This window comes from Tamandua tetradactyla, chromosome 19 (assembly GCF_023851605.1).
Source record: "Tamandua tetradactyla isolate mTamTet1 chromosome 19, mTamTet1.pri, whole genome shotgun sequence".
Taxonomy (NCBI): Eukaryota; Metazoa; Chordata; class Mammalia; order Pilosa; family Myrmecophagidae; genus Tamandua; species Tamandua tetradactyla.
In genome coordinates this window covers 26,514,404-26,541,006 of record NC_135345.1, presented here as the reverse complement: position 1 = coordinate 26,541,006, position 26,603 = coordinate 26,514,404, and the positions used below count along the sequence as shown (strand labels likewise).

General features: G+C 41.1%; 1 protein-coding gene across 2 annotated transcripts in view; it reads right to left on the bottom strand.

Annotated features, from left to right (window-relative positions):
• Window positions 1-19,825, bottom strand: part of RBPJ (recombination signal binding protein for immunoglobulin kappa J region) — a 312,323-nt gene extending 292,498 nt beyond the window's left edge. Inside the window, exon 1 of one of the 2 annotated variants that reach the window (XM_077136540.1) lies at window positions 19,694-19,825. In XM_077136540.1, coding sequence (XP_076992655.1) covers window positions 19,694-19,725 — 32 coding nt within the window. In that variant the 5' untranslated portion in view covers window positions 19,726-19,825. The remainder of the gene's footprint in view (window positions 1-19,693) is intronic. The other variant, XM_077136543.1, reaches the window with a different exon arrangement.
• Window positions 19,826-26,603: the final 6,778 nt, after the last annotated feature.

Here is a 26,603-nt window from a genome sequence, read left to right as displayed (position 1 = left end):
AAGCAATATAAACCGGGAACAAAGGAATAAATATTGTATGATCTCTTTTATAAAATACCTACCAGAAAATTGGGGCTTTAGCCAGATATTGTTAATTACCACAGCTTGCCAAACCCCCAACCAAAACCTTTCCTGTTAACCCTAAGGAATACCTGGAGTTCTATCTGAGATTCTACAAAAGTTTCATGCACTAAGATTACTTTCCAGAAACTTACAACCTCCAGATGGATTCCCAGGCCAGATAAGTCCTGAAACCCAGAGGGGCCAGCCTCTCTGAGAATATCAACTAATTCCATTCCCCTATCCTATATTGTTGACACCCCTTTTCAACAAGAAAAGGCTAGAAAGGGCAAAGCCCACTTTCCCGTGAAGATTGGGAGAAGGATCAAAGGAGAAAGAAGAGTTTTAACAGAGAAGATAGGATTTAGCAAATGAGTTACGACTGCTAAATCATTATATTGATATTTCTTTTAGTCTCCAGTGTCTTAGAGTAGCTAGAAGGAAAAACCTAAAATTATGGCCCAGTAACTCATTCCAAACTCTGAAATCTGTTCTTTAACTACTTATTACAATGTTCTTTGACATTTATTGTGCTTTAATTTTGCATATATGTTATATTTCATAATAAGACTGTTTTTTAAAAATTAAAGCGATTAAATTTTTTTTTAAAATTTCCTTTGGCTATTTGAACTCTGCTTCTTTGAACATGACATTGGGCAGGCCCTGGGCCCACCATGCAATGACCCTGATCAAATGGTTCAAGAAAATCAGGACAGAAACCTCAGCAATTAAAGCCTTTAGTACACATTTTCCATCAATAAGGCAAGTTTTTAGAGTCCCAGAGCAGAGATGGTTATTGTTAAAACAATTAGGCCATGTTTGTACTGAAGAAAAAGGTGGAAATAGTAGAGGAAGTCATATCGATTAGAAGATCTGGATTCAAATCCCAGCCCTGACCTGTACCCTTATTTAAGAGTGCCTGATTTACATGGTCATGCTGAACCTACTTACATACCAGAGGTTGTTTTTTCAGTTTAAAAAATTTTATTAAAGAAGTGTTGGGTTTACAGAACAATCATGCATGAAAATTAGGATTCGCATACACCATCCCACCACCAACACTTGCAATAGTGTGGAAAATTTATTACAATTGATGATAATGCTTTTTTTTGTAATTCTATTTTTTTAACAGTAGTTACATAATTTCAAATATTTCCCTCAGGCTATTCAAATGCACTAGAAATTAAAAAGAAACATCTATGTAACGAGTCAGTAGGCATAATAATTTGTTAAATCCTAATTTCTCAGTTACACCAGAGAGTATCCCAGTATGTTCCATATTGCAGATACCCAGTACATGTTTCTTAATTCAGAATTACAGACTAAGAGTTAAATTTAAATGCATTCTTGTTGAAATAGCCAAGTCTCCCTAAAATGTTTAAAATGAGAATAATACAGTAAAAGATGCATTATTTATTTCAAAACCACTTATAAAGCTGCTTTGAAAATATATGAAGAATATTTGACCAGTCTTTTGAAAAATTAGGTGGAACAAACCTATTTTTGTGAAATTACTTTGGGCCCCAATAGCTCTAAGCTTTCTCCACCTTCTCTCACCCCAACATAAAAATGTGCTTTGGAAATTCTCATTTATACATCAAACAAACATTTGAGCCTTCACTCTGTGCCCAGCACCATGCTAGATACTACATTCTGATGACTACAGAGGGCCCCTATAGTATGTAAAGTTCTTCTACATGCCTTTTCTCATTTGAGCCTGCAGTGTAGACAAAGTACATGTTCTCACTGGTATTATGAATGAGGGTGCAAAGTGTTTAAATGTCTGGTTTAAAGTCCCATCAATATACGTGTATTAGTTAGGGTTCTCTAGAAAAACAGAATCAACAAGAAACACTCGAAAATATAAAATTTCTAAAAGTGTCTCACGTCACTGTGGTAACACAAGAGTGGAAAATCCACATGAAGCCAATGATTCCGATGGAGGGTGTGGATGAATTCCACAGGAGAGGCTCACCGCCCAAAGCAGGAAGAGAGCCTGTATCTTCTGAATCCTCCTTAAATGACTTTCAGTGATTAGATTAAGCATGACTCATTGCAGAAGACACTCCCCTTGGTTGATTACAAATGGAATCAGCTGTGGATGCAGCTGAAGTGATCATGATTTAATTGCATGAAATGGCTTCACCACAACAGATAGGCCAGCGCTTGCCCAACCACACAAACAGGTACCACCACTTGGCCAGGTTGACACATGAACCTGACCATGACAGTCCACTCCTTTTCAACTTATCAACTTGGCAGCTATACATATCACCTTAAACCGTACCTAATTTCTAAATAAAAGCATTAAAACATGCATTTTTTTTCTTTCATCTAACAATACTCAACTGTCCTGCATATAACTGGAAACACATTAAATCTCTCCAGAATAGGGTGCAAGTTCTTGGGTAATATTCATTCTTAAACTTGATGTCTTGCAACTTAAATAGTATAACATCAACAAAACAGCACTACAGTCCTCGTTTCTGTAACTAATCACATGGTCGTAGTTCATATTTATCACTACCTCCTTCCACTACCCATTCCATGTTCCCTTTACCTTCAGCAAGCACTTCAGCTGGCTGTGGTTCTTTGCCTGGTGGGGTGACCCAAACCTTCATTCCTGAAGTTTCAGAATCATTGGTTGTCCTGCCTAGATTGGGTTGTTGCAGTTTTCCATTGATTTTAATCACAGGGCATGGTAGTATTAAAAGACACCCTAGGGGATTTCCTATATTCCAAGAAAACTGTTCTTTACCTCCATTGTGTAGTTGCAGTCCTATTTCCCCCTGATAGTCAGGGTCAATCACCCCAGCCAATAATGTAATCCCCTTCTTGGCCTGTTGATCCAGGGCCATGAGTAGCCCAAAGTGACCAGGTGGCAGTCTTAGATTCCAGTTCAATGGAATCATGGTTGTTTCTCTTGGTGGAAGCACTCTCCCTTTTGGACCTAAAACCTGTAGACTAGCAGAGCTCAGGGTCACAGGGACAGGAAGCAAAAATTTTCCTATTGCATCACTAGGGGTAATAGTGAGTGGTACCCTTCCCATTTCCTCCCCCTTGGTTCCTGGACCCATGGATCCTGGCTATGGGAGAAACAGCATCATACCATGGGCTCTGATTCAGAGCATATACAGCTTCTTGGAGAACATTTCCCTAGTCCTTCAAGGTATTGTCACCTAGTTGGCACCGTAATTGACTTTTCAAAAGGCCATTCCACCATTCTATCAATCCAGCTGCTTCTGGATGAGGGGGAACATGGTAAGACCAGGGAATTCCATGAGCATGTTCCCATCCCTGCACTTCATTTGCTGTGAAACGTGTTCGTTGATCAGAAGCAATGCTATGTGGAATACCATGATGATGGATAAGGCATTCTGTAAGCCCATGGATGGTAGTTTTGGCAGAAGCATTACATGCAGGGAAAGCAAACCCATATGTAGAGCATGTGTCTATTCCAGTTAGAACAAATTGCTGCCCCTTCCATGAAGGGAGTGGTCCAATGTAATCAACCTGCCACCATGTAGCTGACTGGTCACCTCAGGGAATGGTGCCTTATCAGGGGCTGAGTGTAGGTCTCTGCTGCTGGCAGATTGGGCACTCAGCAGTGGCTATAGTCAAGTCAGCATTGGTGAGTGCAAGTCCATGTTGCTGAACCCATGCATAACCTCTATCCCTACCACCATGACCACTTTGTTCAAATGAGCCCATTGGACAATGACAGGAGTTGCTCAGGAAAGAGGCTGACTGGTATCTGCAGAATGGATCATCTTATCCACTTGATTAATAAAACCTTCCTCTGCTGAAGTCACCCTCTGGTGTGCATTCACATGGGACGCAAATATGTTCACATTTTTAGCCCACTCAGAAAGGTCTATCTACATACTTCTTCCCCAGACCTCTTTGTCACCAACTTTCCAATTATGATCTTTCCAGGTCCCTGACCATCCAGCCAACCCATTAGCAACAGCCCATGAGTCAGTATACAAACACATCTCTGGCCAGTTCTCCTTCCAAGCAAAATGAACAATCAGGTGCACTGCTCAAAGTTCTGCCCACTGGGAGGATTTACCCTCACCATTGTCCTTCAAGGAAACCCCAGAAAGGGATTATAGTGCTGCAACTGTCCGCTTTCAGGTGGTACCTGCATATTGTGCTGAACCATCTGTAAACCAGGCCTGAGTTTTCTCTTCCTCAGTCAATTCACTGTAAGGAACTCTCCAAGAGGCCATAGCTCTGGTCTGGGAAAGAGAAGGTAATGTGGCAGGAGTGGAGACCATGGGCATTTGGGCTACCTCCTCATGTGACTTACTTTTGCCTTCAGGACATGCTCTGGCTGTATCTCATATATACCACTTCCATTTTACAATAGAGTGCTGCTGCACATGCCCAACTTTAAGGCTTGATGGGTCAGATAATACCCAGCTCATGATAGGCAACTCAGGTCTCATGGTAACTTGGTGGCCCATGGTTAAGTGTTCAGTTCCTACTAAGGCCCAGTAGCAGGCCAAAAGCTTTCTCAAGAGGAGAGTAGTTATCTGCAGCAGCTTTGCTCCAAAATCCTAAGGGTCTGCATTGTGATTCTTTTATAGGGGTCTGCCAAAGGCTCCAGACAGCATCTCTATTTGCCACTGACACTTCCAGCACCATTGGATCTGCTGCATCATACAGCGCAAGTGGCAGAGCAGCTTGTACAGCAGCCTGGACCTGTTGCAGAGCCTCCTCTTGTTTAGGCCCCCACTCAAAATTAGCAGCTTTTCTGATCACTCGATAAATGGGCTCAAATGAGGACTATGTTGTTGCTAAAATCCAAAGAGACTGACTAGGCATTGTGCCTCTTTTTTGGTCGTAGGAGGGGCCAGCAGCAGAAACTTATCCTTTACTTTAGAAGGGATATCTTAACATGCCCCACACCACTGGACACCTAAAAATTTCACTGAGGTGGAAAGCCCCTGTATTTTTGTTGGATTTATCTCCCATCCTCTGACACACAAATGCCTTACCAGTAAGTCTAGAGTAGTTGCTACTTCTTGTTCACTAGGTCCAATCAACATGATATCATCAATATAATGGACCAGTTTGATGTCTTGTGGGATGGAGAAATGATCAAGTTCCCTGTGGACAAGATTATGACATAGGCCTAGAGAGTAGATATACCCCTGAGGTAGGACAGTAAAAGTATATTGCTGACCTTGCCGGCTGAAAGCAAACTGTTTCTGGTGGTCCTTACTAATAGCTGTTGAGAAAAAAGCATTTGCCAGATCAATAGCTGCATATCAGGTACCAGGGTATGTATTGATTATCATGCTCAAGCAATGATATCACATCTGGAACAGCAGCTGCAATTGGAGTTACCACCTGGTTGAGCTTACAATAATCCACTGTCATCCTCCAAGACCCATCTGTTTTCTGAACAGGCCAAATAGGAGAATTGAATGGGGATGTGGTGAGAATCACCACCCCCACATCCTTTAAGTCCTTAAGAGTGGCAGTAATCTCTGCAATCCCTCCAGGAATCTGGTATTGCTTCTGATTTACTATTTGCTAGGTAGGGGTAGTTCTATTGGCTTCCACTTGGCCTTTCCCACCATAACAGCCCTCACTGCATGAGTTAGAGAGCCAATGTGGGGATTCTGCCAGTTGCTCAGTATGTCTATTCCAATTATACATTCTGGAACTGGAGAAATAACTACAGAATGGGTCCAGGGGCCCACTGGATCCACTGTGAGATGGACCTGAGCTAAAACTCCATTGATCACCGGGCCTCCATAAGCCCCCACTCTGATTGGTGAACCAGAGTGACATTTTGGGTCCCCTGGAATTAATGACACTTCTGAACCAGTGTCTAATAATCCCTGAAATATCCAATCATTTCCTTTTCCCCAATGCACTGTTACCCTGGTAAAAGGCCGTCGGTTTCCTTGGGGAAGACTTGGAGGAAGAGTAACACTATAAATTTGTGGCAGTGTAACAAGGTTCTCCCCCAAATGCACCTGGCCTCCCCTTCATTCAAGGGGCTCTGGGTCTGTAAACTGTCTCAAGTCTGGAAATTGATTAAGGGGCCGTGACTCTGTGTTTTTGTAATTCAAGTAGAGTTCTGTTCACCTGACCTAGAACTTTTTGTTTATACAGCTTGAACAAGAATTTAGTAGACGACCTTCTACTGTATTTCTAGGTACCCCATGATTTATTAGCCAATGCCACAAATCTCTGCGAGTTGTATAATTTTGATGTCTCCTTTGAGTTTGTTGTCTATTATAATAGCCGCGTCTACCCTGTCTTTGGTCATTAAGTGCTGCCACCTGGCTTCTGCTAACTTGGGATCCAGTCATCCCCATGGTGTTTAAGGATTCCAGCTCAGTGACAGCAGTTCCTACAAAATATCTGACCTACATAGAAATGAAACTACAGAGCTCTTCAGGGATGATGGCACCAGTCTCACAAATTTATGTCTCACCGTTTTGGTAAAAGATGCATGCTTTGAACATTCCTGGGGTGTAAGAGCAGGCATTGCATGATAAATCCACTCTAACATTTCAATCTCTTTAAGCCTCTGGATCCCCTCATCTACATTATACCAGCACAGTTTTGGCATTTTAGTCTCAGGTAATATTGGCCACCTTTTGATCCACGTTTCAACCAACCATCCAAACAAACTGTTAATACTTTTTCTAACCCCTTGAGTTATAACATTGAATGCATAATCTCTGCTTAGTGGGCCCACATCATAAATTTAACCTAATCCAGCCTTATATTCCTCCCATCATTATCCCATACCCTTAAAATCCATTGCCACACATATTCCCCTGATTTCTGTCTATATAAATTGGAAAATTCATGCAGTTCTTTTGGAGTATAACGTGCCTCCTCATGTGTGATACTTTGTACCTCACCTTTAGGGGCCTATTGGGATTTTAGTCTAGTTATACATCTGGAAGAAATGAGGGGTGGTGGGGATGGGTCATGAAAAGAATTAGAAATATCTTCCAAGCCATTTGCTTCAGGGCCTTCATTTGCAGTTTTATTTGGTGAAACATGATTAATCACTCTAGGGCCAATCCCTTCAGGAAGAGCTTGGGTGGCCAACTCTTCAAGGCAGGTGGAGGTGGGGCAGCTATGTCCTCAGGGCAGATTATTACAGGGTTATCTAGAGAAGACTCAGCATGACCTAGGGTTTCAACCTCACCCCCGACATCATTATCAATCCATATGTCACCATCCCATTTTTCAGGGTCCCACTCCTTTCCAATCAATGCCCTCACTTTAACAGCAGACACCATGCAACATTGAGATTTCAGTTTGTGTTGTAAAGTTGCTACTATAACAATAAGATTCTGAGTTTGATTTTCAGAGATCTCAAGTGTACAGCTACAGGAAATAAGATTTTCCTTCAGGATACTCATAGAAACATCTACATCTGTGAGATGGCACTTAAGCTCCTCGTTTGAAACCTTAAGCCTATCCCTTTCACTCCTAATGTATCCAGTGTATCTAACAACAACCAGCCAAACTCTGTATACCTCTTATTTCCAAAAAACTCCATAAAGGTGTCAAAAACATTATCCCCTAGAGCCTGGCTTCATACAAGTGAAGCATTAGGAGAATCAAATGGTGATATTTTGACTATCTCTTTTGCCAACTCACTCCATGGATTGGTAGTGTCATTCTGATTATGGGAATCAGAGTCCTTAGTGCCTTTGAGTCCAGTCAGAGTAGAAAACCATTCATAAAAATCCATCTTTAAGACTGTTTCTTAAGAAGCACTCCTGGTACCAAGTTTATTAGTTAGGGTTCTCTAGAGAAAGGGAATCAATAGGAAACACTTGCAAATATAAAATTTATAAAAGTGTCTCATGTCACCGTGGGAACATAGAGTCCAAAATTCACAGGGCAGACTGTGAAACCGACAACTCTGATGTAGGGTCTGGATAAACTCCACAGGAGAGGCTCGCCACCCGAAGCAGGAAGAGAGCCTGTCTCTCTGAATCCTCCCTAAAAGGCTTCCAGTGATTAGATTTAGCATCACTCATTGCAGAAGACATTCCTCTTGGCTGATTACAAATGGAATCAGCTGTGGATGCAGCTGACGTGGTCATGACTTAATTCTATGAAATGTCCTCATTGCAACAGACAGGCCAGCACTTGCCCAACCAGACAAACAGGTACCACTACTTGGCCAAGTTGTCACATGAACCTGACTATGACAATACCAAATAAATGGTGGAGGCAGCATTCAAACTTAGGGATGCTAACTCTCCAAGTTCAATGGGCATCCTACAACAATGTGGTACCATCTCCTTCCAATAATGGAAATGTCAATGAATCCCACAGACCATAAATAAGGTCTAATTCCTTAACATGGTATTTGAATCCTGGGCTCATGACTAGCTTCAGCCTACCTATCTCACTTCATCACTTCCTTCCTCTTATACCCTGCTATCATCTCCATGCCTTTGGCATCACAATTTCCTTCCTAGTTTTCTTATTTGAGGTTGGTTATACTCAAGGCTCTGGAGGTGGATGACTTGGGTTTTGAATTCTGGCTCTGCTACTTACGCACTGCATTTTCTTTCCAAGGTCCTTAACCTCTTCAAGTTGCATTGCCTGTCCCGTGCAATGCAACTAACAATAGTACTAATCCAAATAATCCAGGAAGAATAAATAAGGTAATGCCTGTGAAGCCCATAGCCAGTCACCTCCTTCCCCAGCATTGCAAATGTCTGACGTACCCATAAAGTTTTCTTATTCAGACTCAAAAATCTTATTTTTCAAAAACCCTTATCATTTAAATCTTTTGTTATTTCTTAAAACTTTTATAATATTTTATCTGTGCTAATCTAAAAGCACTTGAATCTTTTTATTTTTATTTTTTTTATTCACTCTCTGAAACTTTTTTTCTTTATTAGAGAAGCTGTGAGTTTACAGGACAATCACGCATAAAATGCAGAATTCCCATATATTGCCCTATTATTAAAACCTTGCATTAGTGTAGAACATTTGCTACAAGTGATAAAAGCACATTTTTATATTAATACTGTTAACTATAGTCCCTGGTTTAACTTAGGTTTCACTGGTTGTGTAGCACAGTTCCATACATTTAAAAAAAAACTTTTCATCTTGTTACCATATATACAACCTGATATTTCCCCTTTAAACCACATTCACATATATATAATTCAGCGCTCTTAATTACCTTCACAATGTTGTGCTACTGACACTTTTTTATTTATAAAAAAGACTGAAAATTCTGATTCCAGATTAATGCTTGCTCATTGTAAAAATTTTATACCAAAGAAAGAATCAATAAAAAAAAATTCATTTGTAATCCTATCACCAGGAATATCCAATGGTAACATTTTGGTAAATCTCCTACCATATTTTTTTTATGTGTAAATACACATGCTCTTGAAACAAAAATGTGACCCTATGAAACGTCCCGCTTGCGTAACATGCTTTTTCCTACTGGGTAGCTATCTCGCTAGATTATCAAATGTAGTCTCTATCAGAGCTCTCATTGGTGGCCCTGATTCAGCCTATTCATATGTTTTGTTTAGTTTGCATAGTGTTTAAAAAAATTCAGCCAACATTTTTAAAGTCAGGATATTTTACATAGAAATGATGTTCTCCTGCCTCTTTGGAAAATATGAAAAATATGGCTCTACTATAGTGGAACTACGTTTCAGGAAGCCCTTTATTGGCTAGAACAGAGCTGTGGCTATTACGAGGTTAGTTGCTGAGATCCCACCCTCATCTTGCTCCTGGCAATCTGAACTCTACCTTGCATTCCTGGCCTGTGTAGCTTTTTATTCTTAATGGACAGATAGGCACATTCTAGTCTTGAAGGCTATATGTGAAGACACTCGAATAAGTAACCTAAGGTTTATCTTCTAACCCTTAGACCTCCAGTACCTAAGTTCTTACTGAGCTCTCAATAAACGTGTTGCATAAATATTTGAATGAATGGAGTCTTTCCTGATGTTTCACATATTCACATAACTTTTGGAGGTCGTTGGAGGGTTCTGGATACCACCGGAGTGTTGACCTTCTAACTGTCCCTTGCAGTGGCTCCCACAGATGGGCCCAAAGTAGGGCTCCATCCACAGTGGTAGCTTTGGCGATCTGATGTCCTCCTTTTTAGAGGAGCCATACAAGCCCTCGAAAAGGCAACACCCAGTAACCACCACACTTCCCACCAAAATGCAGCCTGCCCTCAAGAAGATGACAGCACTAAAATAACACCGCGTAATCTTTCAGAACCCCTATGACTGGAAGAGAGTAAAAGAAAAAGACAGTCACATCATCTACTGGCATTTGCACTTGCTTTTTTGTTTGTTTGTTTCTCTCCACTGTCTTCTAAGCACCACGAATGTCTGCTAGCCACCATGGGGCGCACCCCACGCTGGGCCCTGTTGGGTATTAGTGTTCCAAATTAGAAGCTGGATTTCAGGGCGAGCTGGCTCACTCCCTTGCTGCTCCACCCTGCTGGCTGCACGTGAGGCTCAACCGCAAGATGGGAGGCAGGTCCCTTTAATCCTGCACCAGGGTCTTGGCTTTCAAAACCTGATCCTCTAAAATTTGGACTTACATAACTTATTTGTTTATTTTTAAGCCAGCCCCATCCAAGTTGAGAACACTTAAAACTCCCTTTCAGAGGAAATTTGGAACCGAACATTATCATTAACTAAATCAGCAAGCGATGGTTCTGTAAAAATACCAGGCAGCTCTGTTCTGAAAACTTTTATCATCATGCTCCTGGTGGAATTACACTGGGTGGTGGTTTCTCTGAAAATTGTTCCTGGGATCTGGTGTGTGTGTGTCTCTCTCTCATAACAAGGGCTGTGGCTTTCTGCTGTGCAGGAGTTCCCACCCTCCCATTTGACAAAGGTCCCTGGTATCCTTGGTCTATAATCGAACCCAATTTGTTGGGGTTTCTGGAAGACATAGTGCTCTTTGTCTAGCATGATAAACAGCAGACTTGGTAAAACACATAAGGCTGTCTCAGAACAGATACCATTTTACCTTAAATTTTAGACCAAAGAGAACAAATACCAAGGGTCTGATAAAATGTATGTGAAGAAGGTATTCACTACTATGTGATTTCTATTGGGGAAAACATTGGAAACAAGCTAAATATTCAGCTAGGTAAGTATAGTTGAACAAATTATGGCCATTTCTAACGAAACCATTAAAGATTCACTGAAGTCATAAGGATCCTTTGCAGTGTCTCTAATGATTTGGGGAAGTGTTTAAGAATTGTTAGGTGAAAAAAGTGGACTACAAAGTCATATATAAAGCATGAGTCCACGTATGTTTATTATATGTGCAGAGATACTTAGGAAATACACCACAATTTTAGGAGAGGTTATATCTCTGTGTGACGGGATTGTGGGTAGCTTTTATTGCTTTCTTTATACTTGTTAGCATTTTCAAATGTTCTGCAGTGAACATTTATTACTTTAATGGGAATGAAAATTATTATAAGATAGCTGACTGTGCCAATGGTGACAGATTTGGGTCCACATTTTCTTTCTTTTTTTGTTTTGGTGCATGGCATGGAAACTGAACCTAGGTTTCCTGCATGGCAGGCAAGCATTCTACTGCTGAACCACTCATGCATGCTCCACATTTTCTTTAGAAACACTTCCCTGCGGCACCTACTATCCACCACCCTTCATGGACCAAGTGATGAAGACATGGAAGAAAAGGCCAGTAATAAAATGGAAAGGGTAGCATGTTCCCTTGTGCAGAGTCAGAGCAGTTTTCTTGGGACCTGGTGGCTGACATGGTTGAAGAGGGGGAGGCCTGCTCCTGAAAGGTGTTTTTTCTTTGTTTTCAAGTAGAGTTTGCCATGTTTATGTGCTGCAGGCATTCCATCCAGATTGCTGTATGCAAATATAGAGCTTCACAGATCTAAGAAAGAAATTAGACTGAAGGAAATTTCGCATCCATCGATTCATCCCACCGTAGGGCAGGAGAGAATTCTCCTAGCAGGACACTACCTCCCCCTTCTTATCACCACAGCCTCTGCTCCCCTAAAACAACTAAAGCGCAGATAGAGAGCTTCAAGTGCTGGTGAGGCAGCCAAGAGTCAAGAGAGGCCTGGTTGATTCCTGGGGCCAGCCAATTCCTTCAGCATTTGGGGCTTCCTCCACTCGTAAAATGGATATGATGCGACACAAGACTGTGATTGAAGCTGTGTCTCATGAAGTCATTCACCAATACGTAGACACAGGGGACAAATTCCGCTCCAGGCACTGAAGAGCAACGTTGAAGGGGAACTTATGCTGGAAGGAGGAACAAGTCTTTCCTTAAGAGTGTTTATAGGAGAGGGGCAGTCTCCTAGTTACCACGTATGGTGATAATTCAGTTCAATTACATCCACCCACAGTTTATTGAGTGACTTCCTATGTTATGAGCAAGGCATTCAGGAGGCACCCCCCCAAAAAAACTCCTTAGAGAATGTATCATTTTCCAATATTTCATCCATCTGTGTAGCTCAAGGCCTGCATCCCTGAGGGGTGCTGTGGACCCAGCACTGGCCTGGAAATCAGCAGATCTGGGTTGAAAATCTCTACTCTGCTGTCCACAAGCACTGTGGCTTAGCATAAGAGTTTTCACCTCTCCAAGCCTCATTTCCCCCACTTTAAAATTCAGAATAGCATTTTGCAAATAAAAATACAGGATATCCAGTTAAATTAGAAAATTATTTGTTGTTTTTCCAACAGTCAAATTTAATTGGGTATCCTGCATTTTTCTCTGGCAACCTTATTCTTGAGGCTGCAACAAAGGAATTTATCTGTAAGTTCCCCTGTACATGACTCAAGGAGTGCATTTCCTCTGTACTCCCTCCTCCTAGAGTGGGTTCCTCTGGGGGATTGATTCTTACATGGTATAAGGAATGAGACCATGACAAGGTTGGTGGAAAGCAGGTGAGGATGCTCAGGAGAGGACAGCTCCACGGGAGTAAAGGAGCAGAAGACACCCAGGTAGTACTCAGCTCACCCTCTGCCTAATGGACATCTTTAAAAGCCCAGACAAATTGTCTCTCTGGTGCTGTGTGCCCATCCGTGGGGGTGATACCACAGGGTCAGGAGAGGCCCTGATAGGACACTGACCCCAGGGAAACCCCATCTGAGCATGACCCTTCTGTTAACTTCAAAAGCCAACTGTAAAAAGTGGGGGACTTTCCTGGAGGTGATTTTTACAAAAAAAGGGGTAAAGGTGACTGGGTGCCCCAGAAACCAGGCTGCAACTTGGGGGAAACCCAGGGTATGAGCTGACACAGACCTGTCTTTCTGCTCCTTTCTCCGTCATTCGTTCCCTCTCTCTGTCTCCTCCCCACTGCCTTCTCGAAACCTGAACCCCCTCTGGTTTATGCTCCCCCAGCTCATGGAGGCAGACAGGTGGCAGGTTCACTCTCAGGGCTTTGTGTGCATCCCAAGCTGCTTGGGCAGCCCCAGAACTTCAGGGTCTAATTTTCCTCCTCTGAGCATCTGAATTCCAAGCAAGGATTTCAGCTGTCGTCGGCTTCAGGGAATTTTTCCACCAGAATTGAAATCCGGGCCAAGAAAGTCCTGGTTTGCAGAAAGGATTCTTTTCTGCTATTCGGATACAGTTTCTTTTCAGTTCAGGCATTACCCCAGAGTCATAGATGAAAGTTCTGAATTTCATTACAGGGAGAAAAAGACATGGAGAGAGACCATTGCTTGCTGCATTTCCTAATTTTTGTAATGATTTTCCATATATATATATGTACATATGGAAATATATATATATATAGTATATGCATATACTTCCTGCATTTATATATTTATATGTATATAAATAAATACGCTTGCTGTATTTCCTAATCTTTGTCATGGTTTTCAGTTATGTATGTGCATATATATATATATATATATATTACCATTTGGCTATTATTTACTTAACACTTTTTAAAATTAATTCACTTTCTAAAATATTTATTCATCCTAACCAACAATATTTAGGCATCTTAGGGTGTGATGTCATAGAATATATGAAGATAAATATATGCTATTAAAATTTTAAAATTCTCATTTATATGAGAATTTATGAAATAATATAATTCTCATTTATATATAACTTAAAACTATCTTTGCAAAACACAGTTCAAAGCCAGTTATTCCTATTGTATCACCCAGTTAACTGTAACCAGATTTTAGTGAAATGCTGACTCCATGTAGGGTTTTTGGTACATTAACTTCTTTAGTCCTCACAGGAATTCTAGAAGAAGGTATTTTCATTAGCCCCATTTTACATAGTCAAGGAAACTGAGACCTAGAGAAGACATTTGCCCAAGGTCATAGTAAATGACAGCCAGATTTAAATCAGAAGAGTCTGAATTCAGAGTTGATGCAACCACCCCTCTCTACCCTCTTGGGAAGAAAAAAAAAGCAAAACCAACAGTCCAAAACACAGGTATTGGTACCACCACTTGCCAGGAAAAAAGCAGGCAACAGTCCTGGTGAATAATAAGTTCATTCAGTTCTGATTGGTAAGCGTGTCCTTCTTGTAACTTCTAAAGCATTGTATGCAATTCCCAACTTGCAGAGACGTTGAATTCCAAAAGTTCATTTTAAAGCAATTTCCTACTCTCCTACCCCTGTGCTTTTTGTGGCCTGGTGTACACACCTCTCTCGTGATGTTCGTCAAGTTATCTCTTTGTTAAACATCCCTTCCCACCAGACTCTGGAAGGCTCAAGGGCTGGAACCTTGTCTTATTTATTTTGGGATCACCAGCTCCAAGCACAGTGCCCTGCCCATTAAGACTAAAGCATATGCACGTCATATTAAATTACATGTCATTTATTTGGAAATCAGCATGCATTTCCCCAAAGAAATGTATGACAAACGTAGAAGGGTTATGTTTCCAATCAGCTAGCAGAAGTTTGTTTAACCTATCTTTTCACTTACCAAGAATATTAATAAGGTATCTGGAGCCATGGGTGGGTTAAGGAGTAAAAGGGAAAAAGATAGAAATCCTCCTCTCCCTTTCCTGAGGATAGGATCAACCTTAGACAAAATTTCACATAGATCGAGGTGTGTCATCAACTCCCTCCAAACTGCCCCTTTTTTTCTACACCTGCCACCCACAGGCATCACTAACTCCCAGCCTCAGACTCAGTACCCCTCACCCATGCTTCCCTGTTCCTTATTGGCCCCCCCACCCTGCCCCAAATGTATTTGCCCTTGCCACCTGTCAAAACTCCTGTTTCCTTGCTGCAGCTGAGCTCAGTTTATTTTCAGTAGGAAAACAATCGGATGGAGTTAATTCCTTCTAGTTTGGGAATGACTGCCCCTCATATCCCTCCATCCCCATCCCATATGCCACAGTGTTTAAAATTGTGGGATTTGAAGACAGAGAGACACCTGAATTTGAATCCTTTTCCAGTTCTAAGTTATGTAGCCTATGTAGAGTCATTCAAGTTCTCTAAGCCTCAGTTCGCTCATCCGTAAAATGGAAATAATCATTGTAAGAAAGAGAACTAACAATTCTATAACACTTCTCGGTGTTATACCATATATTGGACACAGTTCTAAGGACTATTGAGTGACTCATTTTATCTTCACAACAACCTCATGAGAATGGTTATCTTATCAGCTGTTACAAAGAATTTTTCTAATGGTAAATCAATTATTTATTTCGTATTGCCTGCCTTCCTTCTTCCAAAAAAGGATCTGAGCCAAGAATGCTACATGAGTACAATTTCTGGTGGCTGGAATGGGAGAGGGCAGCCAGCCTCTGGGGGGAAGACTTTTCAGCATAAAGAGAGGGGGTTGCTGCCAACCCCCTCTCTGTGGCTGAAATTTTCTCCTGAGAGTCCATTCCCTCATGGAGTTCCTGTTTCCACAGCTTCTTCCCTTTCTTTGCCTCTGAACGTGCCGAATCTGCAAGTGGTCCAAGTTTATTTTTTTCTTTCCCCTTTCTTTTTTTTTTCTTTTTTTCTCACAGTGCATGGCAGCTGCAGGGTGGCGGCAGCTGTTTGTATGTATGGGACCTCTGTCGTCTCTTTGTGAGTCAGGGGCTATCTGTATATGTCACAAGCTACCACCTGGCAAGACATTTAGTTCCATCTACTTTGTTTAAATATTTCCTGGATGATATCATAAATGCATAAGGATGGAAGGAACTTCAAGATGTTGATTTCCAGCCCTTCACTGCCCTCCAGCTTTCCACGGAACATTCTTGGGCGATTTTAGCCTCTGGCTTAGCAGACAGCTTTGCATTTGCCGTCAGCTCCCTCCCGTTTACCAGATGCAGAGATTTTAAAACCAATACAGTATACATTCGAACAGAAGTAGCAGAGGAGTTGTGGAAAACAGTGAGCTTGCTGACAGCAGCAGGCAACTGGCAGGATCACCCCTTGGCTCCCTTGCAGTGAGTGTCCTTTAGGGCCTCAATTTTACTTGGCCCCACCCTGAGCTTTGGGATTCTCTGATTCCCTGATAAGCTACCAGAGACAGATGGCTGTTGATACTTTCTGATGTCACTGCAATGGTAGGCAGTCTACCACGATTGTCGTAAACCTGTTCAAAAGTTTCCTCATTCTTAAAATTGACAAAATTTCCCTCATGTTAACCCTAAATTTCTTGCTGCAGTTTGAGATCTTACTTTTTTTGTTGTTCTTTGGATTTCAGATGGATAGAATGCTTTCCTTTCTGCTTCTTTCAGTGATACCTTGAATGAATCATATGCAGTGAGTGATATGTCTACATTTTAATGGGGGTGATTCGTTTTCAAGGACTTAGTGGCAATGACATTTTATCTTCATGAGTAAAAAAATAATAAATAAATAAATAAATAACAGAAGGCAAGATATAGGGTAAAAAAATTGGGTAGATTGCAATAGTAGTAGTCAATGAGAGGGAAGGATAAGGGGTATGGGATGTATGAGTTTTTTGCTTTTTTCTTCTTATTTCTTTTTCTGGAGTGATGCGAATGTTCTAAAAATGATCATGGTGATGGGTACACAACTATGTGATAAAGAAAAGAGTTCACTATGACAAAGTCACAAGTGGTTCTAATAAAAGGCATTTGTTTACAATGGTAAAAAAAAATCTATCTCTATAATTTTGACATTGGCATTTAAGAGAAATTTCATTGACATTGGCATTTATGAAGTATTTCACATTTACCATTTCATTTGGACCTCAAAATGAAAATAGAAAGGGCAATTATACTCATTTTTACATAGAAAGGAGGCTAAATACCTTCAACCATAGTTCATAGTTACTTAGGGGAAAAGTAAAGATGTACACACATCGTTTGACTCAAAGTGTAATGCTCAGGTTCACATATTAGTAAAAACTACCACCACCACCACAAACAATAGGTAGAACCCTTGGGTGAGTTACTGCTGTGTCCCGGGCACCTCATTAAGTGTTCTTCCTACAGTGTCTCTAATCTTGGAAACAATTGTGCAAGGGAAGTATTATCATGCTCAGTGTAGAGATGGAAGAAGTTGAAGTCATAAGAGAGTGAGTGGTTGCCCAATACTTAATGTGCTCTGCAGACAGAATTTAAACCCAAACCCCTCCTGTTCACAGTGCTGCCTCTTACTTAAATGTGCGTCAACTAAAATGAGGTCCAATATAGTATAATCTACAGCATTTTTCCAGGGTCACAGGGAATTATTAGTCCTTTAAAGTGGAGTTAACAGGAATTATGGGTTGCCAAATCCCATTCAACCAACTTTTACACCTCACTCAGCAGCCCATAAGTTTTTCTGTTATTCATCATTCTGCTTCTTAGACTTTAGATTTGATTTTCCATTGTGTCAAAAATATTCTTTTGTTGTTGCCTTTTTTCTGGACCTTCATAAAATGCCTCTACTTCTATTTTTTTTTTTTTTTTTTTTTTTTTTTTTTTAAAGGAAAGACAGAGAGAAGGAAGGAAGGGAAACATTTTTAAACATTTTCTTGTTTTATTGTATTCTGTTTCTCCGTTTTTTGTTACATGGGCTGGGGCCGGGAATCGAACCGAGGTCCTCCGGCACAGCAGGCAAGCACTTTGCCCGCTGAGCCACCGCGGCCCGCCCTCTACTTCTATTTTAATAGATGGACATTTAAGGTGAGCATAGGTTTCTTAGAACTTGAATAATGGCTAGTAGAAGAAAGGAATTCCACCTTACTCTTTCTAAATGAAGTCTCTAGACATTTTCCCGACCATTTGCCCATTTTTTATCTGCATAAATTACTCCTTATTCTTAAGCCCTCTAACTTCATCTTTGAGATGGGGATAGAGATTCCCGCCCTGTCCCTTTTTCATAGTGATGGTGACATTCAATCAGATAATGTATGGAGAAAGGACTTTGAAAAGATAAAGACCCATACATACAGAAATTGAGGTATACTTTGCTTTTGGCCCAGAAAAAGCTTAACTGCAGAAATGGAGCTAAATAATCAGGATTGTTCAGTGAGACTAAGACTTGGATGTCTAAATTTATCTATTTATCATATTTAATGTACAGCAATTATATGAAAAAATTAATGTATTCTTAAATTATTTAAAAATAAAATTTATGCATTATTTAATGTTTTTTCATAACCTACACTAGTTTAGCTTAGTTTATAAAGAATATAACACATTTTTACGTTAACTCTGTGCACCCCCAAGCTGATAATAAACTTTTAACATCCTTGATTGAGAAATCACCCAATGACAAAAGAACATTACAAACTCAATAAAACTTTTAAATGGACTTGAATTTAATTATCAGAACTGCATCCAAATGCTTTTAGAAAATGCACGGATATGCCTGAGACATTTTTCATTCTACCAGGTATGTCACAGACTCTCAGTAAATATTTGTTGAATTTATGAATAAACGGACTAAAGTTTGCAGACAATGCTTGTGGTATATGTGGATTTGGGACCCTTTTGCCATAACTCTACTCTTAATCCCTGCACCAGGATTCTGACTTCCGAGTTCCGAAACCACTTATATCATACCCCAAATACCCAGTACACAGTAAACACTCAATATTTGTTACTGAATGTATACATGAATGAATATGATGCTTGTCTCCCAATAAGATTACAATCCTTGAGAATAGCAACTATGTTTTAGGCCCTTCTTAGTCCTGATGGAGCCCCACATTGTGGGAGAGAAAAGCACCCTTTTAAATAAATGACTTACTTGATTAGCATTACCTACCAACAGATGTAGCTCTGGAGTTACTTATTAAAAAGGTAACACCTAGAGGAAAGATTATAGTCTTTGCCTCTGGGGAACTTACATTGTATTTCTCTTCAAGGGTAAGTAAAAGAAAGTTTGGGGTTAGAAAAACACAAGGAGATGTGCTAGAGCCTAAGAAAGAAGCAGTGTTGAGGTCCCTAAGGAATGGGACAGTCTGTTAGTGGGAAAGCACTTCATCTTCTGAAGCCTGGATTCAGTCTTCTGCTGAGCAATTTGTGCATCTCCTGCAAGAGAGAAGGCAATGGGACCAGAACACTCTCTTGCGGAGATTTAAATGGAAATGGAGATGGTGAATTCAGTGTACCTTGAAGTGGGCATAACACAAAGCAACTTACTCATAAATCACGAACTAAAGCGTATAAATATTTCTACAGGTAATATGACATCGATGATTTATTAGGGATTCCACTCACCTCAGTAATGCTGGATAGAGCAGTCCAATCATCTTGAAGAGAAACTCTGCACACAGGTTCTGCTTGGAGGCTGGAATGTCATAAAATGCTGGCCTCACTGAAAATAGCCTAAATCTGGTGGCCAACTCGCCTTGCAGCAAAGGAAGTGAAAGTGTCAAGATGAAGAGAAAGAAAGAAAAACATTCTTGCTTGTGTGGAAGGGGGAAAATGCAGATACAAGCTTTTTTTTTTTTTTTTTTGGCTGGGTGGAGGTTCAGAAATGGTTTCATCATAGAAGATATCTGTAAAGATGAACAAGAAAGAATCTTTCTTGTTTCCTTTATTTCTTCAGCTTATCCTGAAACTGAGGCCTGATTTTTTACATGAGCAGCCTGCAAAGCAAACCATCAAGGGGTAAAAAGGGAGAGCAATGATGCCACAGCTGCTTTAGGTTAATTGGATTTTCTTTCATGTTGATTGCTATTTTGATATTCCTGACCTTGGCTAGTTTTTTGAGTTGAAAACATTGAATGAATGAGTGTTGCGTTCCCCTGTCATAGACGAGGCCTTTACCATCATTTGGTCCAGATGATGACCAGATGATCTTCCTCATTTTATACCTGGAAACTGAGATTCAGTGACAGAAAGGGGCCTGCTAACTCACAGTGTCACACTCCTTGTGGTGCTACACCCCCAAGCTTAACCTCTTGAAAAGAAGTTCAACCCAGGTGCAAGCTAGTTGTTACCTTCTTAACCTCCCGTTCCTCTTCATCTAAACATGTGTCAGCCTAATAGGGAACTACATTTGCACTGGGGAGCTTGAGTGATAATATATTGGCTTTGGAGTCAGAGGGATGTGAACTTGGGAGTAGGTTCCATCCATGGGTTGTGCAGTCCTGAGATGGGGATGGATAGTACAGTGAATGATTATGAGCATAAGCTCTGGAGCATGACTACCCAAGATGTCCTGGTCCATTTACTTAACAGCTGTGAGACCTTGGCAAGTTACTTAACCTCTTTTTGCCTCAATCTGTTCATCTGTAGAATGGGATAACCCATGGTACCTATTTCTTTGGATTGTTGTGAAGATTCAATAGATTAATACATGTGTTGTGCTGAGAGCTGTGCTGGGCAGATGTTAGGGACTCAGAAAGGGTTATTATCCATATTATTACCATTGTATATTATAATCACATCTTCTCTACCCACGGAACAATAGCCACAACCCAGGATTTAAAAAATTAAGTGACATTGAGTATGTGGCTAATTGAAGAAAAGGAACGAATGAATTAGCAGGTGGACTTGAGCAAGGCACTTAACCTCTGGCTCTTTCTAGCTCCTTTTTAGTAACATCATGCAGATCAAAGACTAATTAGTATTGCTATAGAGTAATTAACTAATCCCAATTTGCCCAGGGCTTTGCTGGTTTTAGCACTAGGAGTCTCACATTCTAGAAAACCCCTCAACAGGAAGGTTACCCTAGGCCTCAGTGAGCCTGGCTATGCTTCAAGGGACACTCACCATCAACCCCTGCGGCCTCAGGCATCTGCTCTTGTTTGTGTCCCCAAATCCCACCCTACCTCGCCAATGCGGAGTGGATCAGGGAATGCATCCCAGAAACTACTGACCGTCTATGCCAATTCATCTTCCCTCAGCACCCTCTTCTTTGCTGGCGAAGTCTTGATTTTATCCTTTTGTTCACCTTCTGAATGACCACATGTCTCCAGAGAAGGTGATCCAAACCCCAGTTTACCAATGTGGAGTGGACTTTGATTGTTTTAAACCAAACATGTAATTCTAAACTCCTTGCTAAAGCTTCAGTTAGCAGGGACAAGTGGTAGGTACTGGTAAGATATTAGTTGTTGAATCATTGAAATACTGTGCCTTGGTTGGAAAAAAGATGTTGCCCTGTTGCCCCCTCCCCTGCCTCAGGACACCTCTCCTGACCCACCTCATTATAAAGCCACCAAAGGGTTAATGTCTAGCACCACAGCTTCCAGGACCCTGACTCCAGAACTCCTTTGTTGTTGGCCCAGCACCCTTGCCTTTGTTTCTGTTAAATATCTTCTTAAATATCAATCCTGTGTGTGACCCTATTCTGGGGACAGATGGCAGCAGTAACAGCTCCATCCATGTGATGGTTAGGTTCTGGTGTCAACTTGGCTAGGTGATGATGCCCAGTTGCCTGGCCAGGCAAGCGCTGGCCTGACTGTTGCTACAAGGATATTTCGTGACTGACTGATAAGCCAGAAAGCTGGTATATTAAACCATCAGTCATTTGATTGCAGCTGTGACTGATTATATCTATGATCGACTAAGGGAGTGTCACCCACAAATGAGATAATCCAATTTGTGGATTTGTTCCAATCAGTTGAAGGCTTTTAAGGGAGAAGAGAGAATTTTCACAGCTTCTTCAGCCAGCCAGCTTCTCCTATGTAGTTCATCGAGGCTCTTCATTGGAATTGCTAGCCTCACAGCCTGCTCTATAGATTTTGGACTCTTGTGTTCCCATGGTTGCATGAGACACCATTATAAATCTTATATATACAAATATCTCCTGTTGGTTCTGTTTCTTTAGAGAACCCTGACTAATACAATACACTTTCCTGAGGAGAGTGGTCCTACTGGCAGTAGCCAGGGCCCAGGATTAGAGTATAGCTGCTTCGTTGGTGTCCACAGTGGCAGGCACAGTGGTGTCTGTGGTTGTGATTCTTGACACAGCTTCTATGCCTCATCATTTCTTTTCTACTTTAACCACTATGTCAATTAGCTTTTGCAAGTCATATACCACCCACAATTTAGCAGCATAAAACAATAACCATTTCTCTGGCTGGGGTTAGCTCAGTTGGTCTCATCCATGTAACTATAGTCAGCTCTTAGGTTGGTTAGGATTGGCTGATCTGAGATGAACTCATTTGGGATGGCTCACTTCTGCCTCATGTAGCTGTTTGTCCTCTAGCAGGCTCACTCACCGAGCTTGACCACATAGTGGTGGCAGGGTTCCAAGGGAGAAAGGGAGAAGCTGCAAGGTGTCTTGAGGCCCAGGCTTAGAACTGGTATAATGTGACTTCTGCCACATTCTTCTGGCCAAAGTCATCACAAGTCTAACCCAAATATGGGGACTGGAGAAATCTGGGGACTGGAGAAATACGCTCTGCCTCTTGATAGTATGAGCATGATATGGGGAGGGGAATAACTGGGGACATTTTTTCTAACTATCACAATCATCCAGAGCTGGTATTTGTCATTCCAACTGATAAAGCATGGTGGAATATTCAGGAAAAGAGATGGAAGGAGATCCCTTTCCCTTCAATAGACTGTGGAATACCATGTGAGAACCAGGATGGATCTCTGGGATCAGCTGCCTCAATTTTAGAGGGAAAGGCCTGGTTGGAGGAAGATGCTTGGAAGGAAGGACATGAAATTCCATCAGGCCCTAATTTGTTTTCCTTGAAATTAGATGTGATGAAGTGTGATTCATCCACACTCTTTTCCCATCTTCCTCTATGCAATCAGCATTGTTTTGGATAATAACGTCTCCATGAGCCTCAGTCCCAGAGAGGAGAAGAGCAAACCTTCTCTTCCCAGCTACAGATGCTTAGTACCTCCACTGACACAGTTTTAAAGAAATATCAGTCTTAAAAGATACTGCATAAAAAATGATCTGCCAGTTTGAAACTATTATACCAGAAAAGCCATGTTTAAATACTGATCCAGTCTTGTGGAGCCAGACTTATTATTTAGGGTGTAAACCTTTGATTAGATTGTTTCCATGGAGATGTGACATACCCAAATGTGGGTGTGACTTTTTTAATAGATGGAGATGTGACTATGCCCATTTAAGGTGGAACTTGATTAGTTAACTGGGATTCTTTAAAAGGGGATACACTTTGGAGAAAACATAGTTGCTTCAGAGCTGACAGAGATGCAGATATTTGGAGATGCTTGGAATGCTGACAGAGAGAGCAGATGCCTAGACATGGATGTTTGGAGATGCAGGGGCCAGCAGACATCACCATCTACCTTCCCATGCTATGCTAAGCAATCCAGAACCCAAAATTGTATCCTGGTGGAGCTAAGTGAAGCCCTTAGCTTAGAGAGGAAACCATTAGCATCAGAAGTTGGAAGCAATGGAACCAGGAACAAGGACCTGCAGATGCCAGTCATGTGCCTCCCCTTGTGACAGACATCAGCCTTCCTTGAGTCAAGGTATCTTTCTCTGGATGTCTTAGCTTGGATATTTTTATTCCTTAGAACTGTAAACTTGTAACTTAATATGTTTCCTTTATAAAAGACAGTCTTTTTCTGGTATATTGCATTCCAGCAACATTTAACAAACTAAAACAAAGGGTTTTGTGGGTAAATAAATTTGGGGGACAGTGAGGAACTGCCAATTGTCCTGTGGTAGTTGTGGCCTGACACTTGGCCATCTAAACAGAGACTGCATTTCTTAATTTCCTTTGCATCAGCTTGTGTCCATATGGCTGGGTTCAGGTCAGTGGGATGTAAGCACAAGTGATGTGTGTAACGTCCATATCATCTTCTTAAAGATAAAGGTCATTGCCCTGGACCTGCTCCCCTGCGTAAGAAATGGTGACTATGGGTGCCATTTTAGAAAGCATGTGGTGAGGATCACTCATTCTTGTACTGAAACGTGAGAGAGAAATTAACTCCTATTTTATCCACTGCATTTTAGAGTCTCTTTGACATACCAGCCCAGGGTGTACCCTAATTAATATCACACTATAATCTTTGTCTTGGAGATTCATGAGGGTACTACAAACATATTGAAGGTTTTGAGGGATCTTGCATTAAAGAAACCATTTCAAATTTTATTTGACAAGGGAATGAATCCTTCTTGTTTTATGAAACACATGGACATCCCGTCGACACACTTTGGGAAATGTTCCTCACAGAGATAGGCCTAAGGTAAAGCTGCACTTTGGGAAATGTTGGAATAAAACTCATCCAGGCAGCTGGGGAAGGCTATGAAGTTATGACCTATAATGAATGATGAGAATGAACATGACACCATCCATACTTCCTAAAACTTAGCTTCCACTGTTTTCTTCATGAGAAAGCAGTCAAGTAGTGGCAAAAGTAGAAGTTTGGGTGCTGACAAACCTAGCTTTGAATCAAGACTCTTGGGCATCCTCTTTCACCTCTCCAGGCATTTGTTTACTCATTTGTAAAATAGGGCTACTGATGCCTATTTCACAGGGTTATTTGTATCCTGTTTTCAAATGCCTGTACCTGGTATATATTCATCTTATCTGTACCCTTCCCTCATCTTCCTGTTTCTCTCTGCCATTTCCATGCAATTTCTATTAGGGTCTCACAATTCTTAAAACAGAGAAGCTCATCTTAGGTTCCCTCTAAACACTTTCTCCCTTCCCAAGTAAAAGTAAAAGCAGAGATCAATTGGGTGAATGCTTTTCCTTAAACACATTCTGAAAACAGATACATTTAAAGAGAGAGAGAGAGAGTAAGTCATCTTTAAAGTAACAAGAAAAATTCTTAGATCCTTTTTGGAAGAGAAGTGACTTTTAGTTCCATATGTTTCAGGGCAATGAATAACTTTAGGCAAGTAGCAAAAAATCAGATCTGTTTGTGGGTTTTCCTAGTAGAGCCCAGGATAACACATGGTCTTAGAATTCCGGTTAATTAGGAACAATTCAAAGTCCGCTGACTTGGCAGAACTTTCTCTGGTTGCCAGGTCTGCAAATTAGGGATTAGAGTAGGCAGGAAATGGAGCTGGGTGGGCCCTTACAATGGAGATATGAGGGGAAGTCTCATCCATTCTCTTTGTTCATCTTTTGATGGGAGGAGCCGAATAATCACATTGCAAGGAGGAATGCCCATAGGGGCTATGGAAATTTATAGCCATTTTTTTTTTGCCATCTACCCTAATTTATGTTGACTTGCCTCTCTATGCATTCTCTATGCAAGGGACAGTATGGTGCTCTGTGCACTAGAAGAGTGCAAACATACTGATTGCCCTTTACTCATTTGAAGGGTCAAACCCTTTGAAGGGGACTTTTATTCATTAAGAATCTTTTGTCCACAAGCAACAGAAACCAAGTCTGTCTATCTTGAGAAAAAATAATATGTATCTGATGAACACTTGGAAGGCTTATCAAATCTGAGAAGTAACAGAGCAGTTGGGCTTCAAGAAGAGTAGAACCAGAGCATCCCTGCAGACCTCAGCAACAAAAGTCCTTGGGTTATCCAACTAGAGCACTGCTATGATATGAGAGGGAGTATGATTGGTTAAGCCTTTGACAGAGCCACCCCATGACCTTTGGCCATGAACTATGGCCAAAGGGGCCACTGAGAGGTCACACTTGTGATCTAGAGAACCCAGCAGCTTCCCATAGAACTGCCTGTGATAGACCTTGTGCATTAGTTATCTTGTATCTAAGACATCACCCCCAAACTGGCTTAAAACAACTACATTTCCTTTGCTTGTGATTCTGTGGGTCAGCAATTTGGGCTGTGTTCAGCTGGGTGGTTCATCTATTGGTTTTCCTTGGGGTCATTTTATTGCCACAGCCATTTGATAGCTTCAGTGGGGTCAGATGATCTCAAATGGCTTCACTCACATGTCTGGGACTTGGTGCTTGTCATTGGCTGGGACAGTGTGTTGCAACTCCTCGTGAGTTCTCATCTTCCAGTAGTTAACTTGAGCTTTTTCATATGGTGGATTAAGGAAGCAAGAGAGGGCAAGCCCCAATAAGCCTCTGCTTGCATTCCATTTGCTATTGTCTCATTGGTCAAAGTGAATCAAATAGTCAAATCTAGAATCAAGAGGTTGAGAAATAGATTTCATCTCTTGATGGGAGGAGCCAAACAATCACATTGCAAAGAGGAATGCCCATAGGGGCTATAGAAATTTATAGGCATTTTTTTGTAATCTACCCTAGCTTATGTT